The sequence below is a fragment of the Chiroxiphia lanceolata genome, chromosome 3 (genome assembly GCF_009829145.1).
Source record: "Chiroxiphia lanceolata isolate bChiLan1 chromosome 3, bChiLan1.pri, whole genome shotgun sequence".
Classification (NCBI taxonomy): domain Eukaryota; kingdom Metazoa; phylum Chordata; class Aves; order Passeriformes; family Pipridae; genus Chiroxiphia; species Chiroxiphia lanceolata.
The window spans coordinates 112896711-112904733 of NC_045639.1; the positions used below are offsets into that span (position 1 = coordinate 112896711).

The following is an 8023-nucleotide window of genomic DNA, read 5'->3' on the forward strand; positions in this document are numbered from 1 at the left end:
ATCCTGTGAATGCAAAAACCTTTCCCCTGAAGAACATCATTCTGAGCTGCTGGCTCACCACAGCTGGTCCTCAAGCAGTTTTGGGAAAGGAAGGCAACAGAAAGGTCCCATCTTCTGTCTTGGGATCAGCTTTGGCCTGACCCTGCCCCTTCCTTCAGCCTTGGTTGTGGCAGAGAATGGTTGGACGAGCCTAACGACCACTTTTCTCTCTCTCTCCCTTCCTCTCTTTGGCTTTCTCTCTTCCCTGCAGGCAACTTTGTAAAGAATTCACAGATCTCTTGGCCCAGGACAGGACGCCCATTGGGAACAGCCGGCCCACCCCTATTTTGGAACCGGGCATTCAGAGCTGCTTGACTCACTTCAGCCTCATCACTCATGGCTTTGGGGCCCCCGCAATCTGCGCTGCCCTCACGGCCCTCCAAAACTACCTGACTGAAGCTCTCAAAGGCATGGACAAGATGTTCTTGAACAACAACACTGCTAACAGGCACACATCTGGCGAAGGACCAGGTAGTAAAACTGGAGACAAGGAAGAGAAACACAGAAAATGAGAGAGAAAGAGAGAGAGAGAGAGAGAGAGAGAGAGAGAGGAAAAAAATTAGAGAGAAAGAAAGGAAAAAGAAAAAAGTTAAATAAATAAGAGGAGAAAAGGGAGAGAGAATCTTTTAAAACAAAACCTTCTTAATTTTAGCTTTAAAAATACTGGATTGGGCTTTGGAAGAATTCTATTAGGTAGGACAAAATAATAATAATAAAATAAAAACAATAATAAAGAAAGACAATAATTTAAGATCAGAGGAGCACAATGGCGCAAGACCAGTGGTTCAGAGTCTCTTGCCAGGAACGTGTGAAGACAACCACCAGGATTTTTTTCCCACTTCTGTTCTTTCACATTTTTTAAATAATGATTTGGGGGGGAGGGGAATATAATAATAATTAATAATAATAATAAAAGAAAGAAATGAATAACTTATTGCAAGAAATCGCAGAAACCTTTTTGGTGTCAGTGCTTTGATTTCTTGAGCTGCACAGTCTGTCTTGCTTTTATTTTTTTTTATTTTATTCTTTTTTTTGTTTGTTTTCAACAACATCCTGTCTCCACCTTGACTAAAATGATCTTCCAGAGTGTTCCTTTCTGAGCAACCCCATCATTCCCCCCAACTCTTCCCATCTCATCTCGCCACCCTGGTTCTGTCTAGACTAGGAAAGGAGGGGAGGTGAGCGCACAGACCCCTCACCAAGCCATCAACCAGCTGCTTTCATGGCAGCATCTTAACTTCAGGTGCCACCAGAAGGGGAGTTTCGAGTCACTATAGTTCAGCTGAATTAACCAACTCTATTTTTTAAGAACTGCTTTGTTTTTCCTGGTCTAGACAGACTCTCTGTTTAGATGACCAGTGTTTACAGGCGTGTCTGGGTGTGTGTGTGCCTCTGTGTGTGCATCTGTGGATGTGCACACACACCTCCTCAGGGGGGTGTGTGAATGCTGTGTATGTTTGTGTATATATATGTATATATGTGGATATATACATATATATATATATATATAAAATATGTGTGTAGAACCGCACATATTAATGCATGCAAACATACCTTTGTAATTTAGTACTTGTCCTTGATGGTAAAATGCCTTGTCTATAAATGGGTTGCAAAATCTGGAAGTAAGGTCTGGTAAAATGTCAGCACTATCTGATTTCTTAATTTTCTGAGATCTCCTCTTTTTCTCTAGGGAGTTTTATATTCCTAACTATGCCAATGTTTCAGTCCTTAATTTCCTTGACTAGTGTGTGTGAGAGATATCTTCCCCCATTTTTAAAGAACTGTTAACAACAACAAAAAATGAGTGATATGAGTATGTAATTCTTTCTCAGGAGTATGCACTATTTTATTTTCTTCTGTTTCCTAAAGCTTTGCCCGCTTGGCTTATGAGCTTCTTCAAAGAGGACTAGAGATCCCTACACAATATATCAGGTACAGAGAAAAAAAATCCACAATTCTGATATTCTGATACTTTTTATTTTTTTGCTTTTTTTTTGCTTTTTCAAATCAAAGCCAGTTGTTACAGAATTCTGTAGGTGCACTTCTTTAAAGAAGCTCAAAGGGAATAATTTGAATGAGATAAAAATATAAGTTGAAATCAAGGTGTACTCTTGCAAAGAAAATAAGAGCTGTGTTGAATGTTACCGCACTTGCTTGGCACTAGGGTTTTGTACCCAGGGAGGAAAGGGTTGCCATGTGAGCTGGTTCCTCGTGATGGGAGTGGGGAGGGTTTGCCAGGGAATATCCTGATTTCTGAACTCAGTCTGAGGAAATCTGTTTCTCTTAGAAAGCTTTTTAAAAAAAATATCTTGTGACTCTTTGCTTTTGAACAAGTCGGTGTGGTAAGGGGGGAAAAAAAACTTCTTAATTCCAATGTTTTTCTCGGTGGTTTGGTGTCTGACAGGATGTCTTATGCATATGATTTGGGCTGATGAGGGTGGAGGGGAATTCTTATTTCTTTCCTCTCTTTTTTTTTTTTTTTTTAATTTTTTTTAACATACGTTTCTTTGTCTTCTCTGGTAAAAATAACTCTGAAGTGTAAGGATGTGAATTTCTGTTTGGATTCTGCTGTCTCGGGTACTTGCATGTGTTTCTCAGTGGGGTAGGGTTCGTGCACTAACACATCTTTTTGCTTATGTCAGAACAGTTACTGGGTGTGGGTAAAACCTCCTGGAGTCACTGGCAAAATTCCACTGGGGTCAGGTCTCCCCCCAGGATCCCTGTTAAAGCTGCAGGACTCAATCCCACCACCCCAAGCAGGCCCACCTGAACTCAAAACAAGAGAGAGAGAGAGAGAGAAATAAAAGAGAAACCTTAGCCTTGCTTTAATTTCTAGATACCTTCCAAACTGGATGGTGGGGGAGAATCAATTCAGCAATACTCTCAACATCCCTCAAGAGAATTTCCTTAAAACATAAAGCAAACAATCCTCTTGTCACCCTTAGTGTCCTTAGCTCCCTGAGACATGGTTACACTTGAGGACCTGCCCTGCTTTTCATATCTTTGTGCAGCAAGGTCTCAGCTCTTGTTCTCTATTTGTGATTTGGGCATGTGTGTGGCAACAGAAACCCAGGAATCATCCGGCTCCAAGGAGCACTGACCCCTGTGGAGCTGCTCCTTGTTCACGGACCTTTGGTTCTTCTGGGGCAGAGTGCAATAGGGGATCTCCCGTGAGAAAATGGGGGAACTGAGGCAAGTAGCCTTCTCCATGGGCTGTTGGGATGAGTTGCAGGTATCCTTAGACCCTGGTATGTCCCTGCCAGTGGGTTTGGTTGTGGCAGGGGTTGGCACAGCCCTGAGGATGTCACCAGAGGAGGTGTGGTGGTCAATCCTCATGGATCCCTCACCAGCAGGTTGGGGATTCCCAGGCTGAAAAGCAACCCCCAGGCAGCTCCCAGTCCTCCAAAACCTACCCCTCGCCAACCACCTCCACTTTCATCAGACCTCTAGGGAAGGGCACTCCAGACTCCAGTGCAGGGCATGTCCCAGCAGTGATGTGCGGGACAGGGAGAGGGTATGTGTGTGTATCCGGGGAGGAACAAATGGCACCACCCCAAAGCACATCTTCCTTCTCTACCTGATGAGAATATTCTGTTTATTGAAGCAGAGCACAAAGTGCTGGATGTTGCTTTGTCTGCCCTCTGCAAACAGGATTTTTTGGGTCCAGCCCTCCAGAATCACCCAGTGGGGCTTTTGGGTGTGGGGAGCCCCCAAGTTGGCTCTCAGTCTTCCACCTCCCCAGCTGCACACACAGGCCCATGGGGACCTGCTCCCTGCCATCCCAGAGCTTCCAGCTGAAGGCTCTGGGGGAATGTTGGGATGGTCTTCCCTTGTCTTTGGGAGAAATATTGGGAATGCTCTTTTTAACTGCAGAAGGCAGTTATCCCACCACCACTGTGAGTTAATGAGGAGAGGGAACCTTTGGAACTTCTTGGGGAAAGAGCTGCTCACACGTGTTAAGGCCTCATCCTGCTGCTGCTGAAATCTCCCCTAGGCACAGATTTGGTCACCTGGATCAGGACCTAAACGTTGAGCATGTTGAGGAAAGAGTTTCAATCTGTCTCTCGTGCCTTCTACCTGGAAGAGACAGACTGCACTTGTCAGGCTGTGCATCACTCAGGCAAAATAAAGCCAAATTCCCATTGATCGCAGGGGGATGCCCCCTATTTGTCCCCCAAAGTATGGAGACAAAATCCACGAGGTTTGTGATTGAAATGCAAACAGGGAGAAAACATAACATAGAAGCACATATCTCTGTTTTCCCTCTGGCTTCGTGCTGCTCTCAGAGGGAAATATCCTTTACTTGGTGGCCCCTATCAGTGCTGAGAGAGATGTTCCCCCCCAAACTAAACTCAACCTCCCTCTGGAAGGCATTTTCCTGCTCCCCTCCACTTTCCCAGCCCGACTACTTGTGTTGGCGGGGCACCTCAGACGTTTATCTGATAATTGAGTTATTAAAAGATTTGGTTTCCTCGGGATCATAAATCAATAAACAGGAGGATTAACACGGCAGCTTTGCTTTGTAACTCAAGGGAAAAGTTTGAGGAGAGACCGTGAAAAGTTTGTTTTCAAACCAAACAGGTGGGTTGCTGTAAATTTTATTTCATTCTCAGTCTCGATTTTTTTTTTAATAACAATTCTCTGTTTGCCGTTGGAAAGATCTTTGTTTTTGTACGCTCCCTGACCTTTTTTTTTTTTTCCTGGTTGTTATTCATACAAGATGTGAAGGAAACAAGAAGCCAGTTTTATGGGAATCCTTTTACAACCCGATGATTTCTTTAAAATCGGGTCGTGTCTTGTCCCACCTAATAGAAATTCTCTGTGAGAAGCTGTTTAAAGTCCCTTTGCATCCCAGACCAACCTCCTCCCAAATCCCCAAATTTGCATTTGGGACCGGGAAGGAGGGGGGGAAGGATGGTTTTAAGACCTTCAGCTGTGCCCAAAGGGCTTATTCCCTTTCCCTGCTCATCTCTTTCTGACCGGTTTACCATACAGACCTGTCCGGCTCTATTTTAATGCGTTTCTCGGAGAATTTGGTGCTTGTTTCGTCTGCCGTAAGCGTTGCCAGATCGATCCGGCCAACCTCCCCCTCCCCTCCGGCTTCCCTGTGTGAGAGACCGTAGGCTTTTTACAAATAGTATATTTTCTTATACAAAGGGAAAAAAAATAAAAGAAAACATCCCCAAACACACTGGTAAACGCCTGAACATTGAGAGAGAGACGAAACACTGTGTGCCAGCAAGATATAAAGAAAAAATAAAAAACCCCAACCAATGCAAAGCTCTGAAAAAGCAAATGAGAAACTGGAAAGATGAAAGAAAAAATAATAAATTCTCCTTTTATGCCCCAAACAATCCTTTTCACCTCCTCTTCTTGAAAAATCTGACCATGCAGTGAGAAATATCAGTTTATCGACTCTTCCTGAGAAGAAGTGCGGAGAGGCATTCAGTATTGAGTTTGTATATATTTATTTATGCTTAATTTAACGGGAATGTGTAAATATGGCGAGCAAGTAGTTTTTGGGTTATTTATCTGTGACTCTATACCTCTGTGAATGGGTGGGGGAATTTAAAAACAAAAAGTATATAAAAAAACAAACAAAAAAGAAAGAAAAAATAAAACCAACAAAAAAAAAATCCCGCTTGACTAGATAGTATCCTATCTGAATCTTTTCTGTTCTTTATAGACAAGCTGTTATGGTAATGGGTAGAAATTGGTTTCTTGTCCAGTGATGACCTGATTTACATAAATAATAAGAATAAGAATAAAAAAAAAAGAGATTGTTGTGTTTTGTTGTATTTTCCTCTTCAGTTTTTTTGAATGTTGGTGCTGCTTTGATTCTGCAGACGGATTTACTTATAACGCCAAGAAGTCTTTATTTTCCCACTCTAGGCTTTGGGGAAATTCAGGACATGTCTCTACATTAAAAAAAAAAAAAAAAGTCAAAAAAAAGACAATAAATATTGCTTCTCAGAAATGTTGGTATTTTATTTCTGTCTGACTCAAAAGTGTCCATATTTTTTCCCACTCTTACCTCCTCATTCTAAGCAGACCTGTAATAAATCTCATGTCATGTTAACGTGAGCTTTCGTTTCATTTTGCTTTTACCAGTTGAATTAGGAGTAAATCTTTTTCATTCTAAAGTATAAGCCATTAAAAGAAAATGTTATGTAAGTCTGAAATATCAGCAAACTTTTTTTGACCCCACTGTTGTGTTACTCTTATTGTGCATTTCATTTCTGTATACCTGGATGTGTGTGTATATATATGTATATTTATACTCTTATATAGAGATCGGGAGATGTTCGTATTCACAATGCGGGATTATTTTCTACCTTTGGGTCTCCACCTGCAGCACCAGCAATTAACAAAAGAAAATATTCCAACGAAAACTCCTTTCTCCACCTTCCCCCCTCCCTTCCCCTCCGTTCCCAAATCGCCTTTATTTAGGTTTGTAATCGTCGCGGAGCTGAGGGGAGAACCGGATCCCCAGGGCGAATCCGGAGCCACTCCGCAGTGACTCGGGGTTTACCCTGCGGTTGGGGGAAGGAGGAGGGGGAGCAGATTAAGGCCTCAGGATTTTTTAATTAATTGTTTTCTACTGGTATTATAGAAAACACTTTTTTTTTTTTTTTTTCCTGGAAAGGACTGTCGATTTTAACCCTGCACACAGTCACCCTGAAAACAAACACATGTGTGTGCTCAAACAGGGAGCCCTGAGGGTGGAAAACCGGTTTAAAGCCTCGCTTTTACTGCGGCGAACTATTTCAGTTAAATACCCGCTCCGAAGGCTCGTCTGGGTTGGGATTTATCTGTTGGTTTTTAGAGAGAGCGGTGATTGGAGAGGGCAGACAGAGGTGCAGGAGCCCTAACAGGCAGTGGATCAATTTTTGCAACTTGATAGTTCTCTAGGAGGGGATGGAGGAATAGCAAGAAAATAAATCCAGCCCCACCTCCATCTCCCAAACTACCTCCCTTCTCCCTCTCCTTCCAGCTTGGACTACAGGAACCGGCTCAGCTGATCGCCCAAGGTGTCCAAAATAAATCATCATCTTCATCATAATAAAAAAACCTAAACCAAACAACACTGCAAACGACGACCCCAAAGTGTGTTCTATGGGAAAGCTTTCGAGGCTCGGCTGCCTCGGCTTCCGCCAGGCTTGGACTCAGCCGTGACCTACTTTCTCTCCGTGGTGTGATGGCAAAAACGCCCGGAGCAAGTTTGTGGGGCCCGGAATGGAGGAGGCGGGTGGGTGGGCGGATGGGGGGGACGGGAGCAGCAGTGCCCGGGGTCCGAGAAGAGGGAAAACGAGGTGGGGGAGCGGCGGAGCTGCGAGAAAAGAGTAGAGGGAATCCTTCCCCCCTCCCGCCTTTTTCTTTCCTCCTTTTCACTGGGGCTTTACAGGCCGGGGAGTGGGGGAACCCCAAACCTCCCCTCTCCAACACCTCCGACCCAGCTGCGGGCAGGTGTGGTGGCGAGGATGCCGGTGGGCTGGGAACAGCAGCGGCGCTGGAGCTGATTCCCCAAAGCCAGGCGGTACGCCGTGCTTTTGGACTTTGTTTTGTTTGCTTTTGTTTTCATCGCACCGATGGTATTATTTTTAGTAGAGAACATGTTTTGCATGAAACCTTTCAAAATAGCCCTCACCGCTCCCAGTGGAGTCTGGGAGGAGGTTGTTTGGGGGGAAAAGGGGGAGACCAGGAAGTTTCTCTGTTGTCCATGAACTGTGTAACACTTATGTAAAAAGAGGATTTAAAAAACCCCAAACTAAACCAAAACAAATGGATCGCTCTTTGGTAACTCTGTAGAACGACCTGCTTGTGGAAACCGAGGGCTCCCTTTAAAACGGGACCCGACGAAGGGAGGAAGGGCTCACCCCGAGTTTCCCAGGCCCCAGGCGACAGTGCTAAGCTTGCAAATTCAAAGCACATATATGTATATGTTTACAACGAAGTGAAGTTCGCTACTCCGGGAGGGAGCGGT

General features: G+C 44.1%; 1 protein-coding gene across 4 annotated transcripts in view; it reads left to right on the plus strand.

Moving 5' to 3' along the window:
- TFAP2B (transcription factor AP-2 beta) overlaps positions 1-7100 on the plus strand; it is a 33355-nt gene extending 26255 nt beyond the window's left edge. For 2 of the 4 annotated variants that reach the window (XM_032684188.1, XM_032684187.1), the window contains one exon: positions 251-5991. In XM_032684188.1, the coding sequence (XP_032540079.1) occupies positions 251-551 (301 nt within the window). In that variant the 3' untranslated portion in view covers positions 552-5991. Of the gene's footprint in view, positions 1-250; positions 5992-7033 lie in introns of those variants that run through there. The other 2 variants (XM_032684186.1, XM_032684185.1) reach the window with 2 other exon arrangements.
- The last annotated feature ends 923 nt before the right edge of the window (positions 7101-8023 follow it).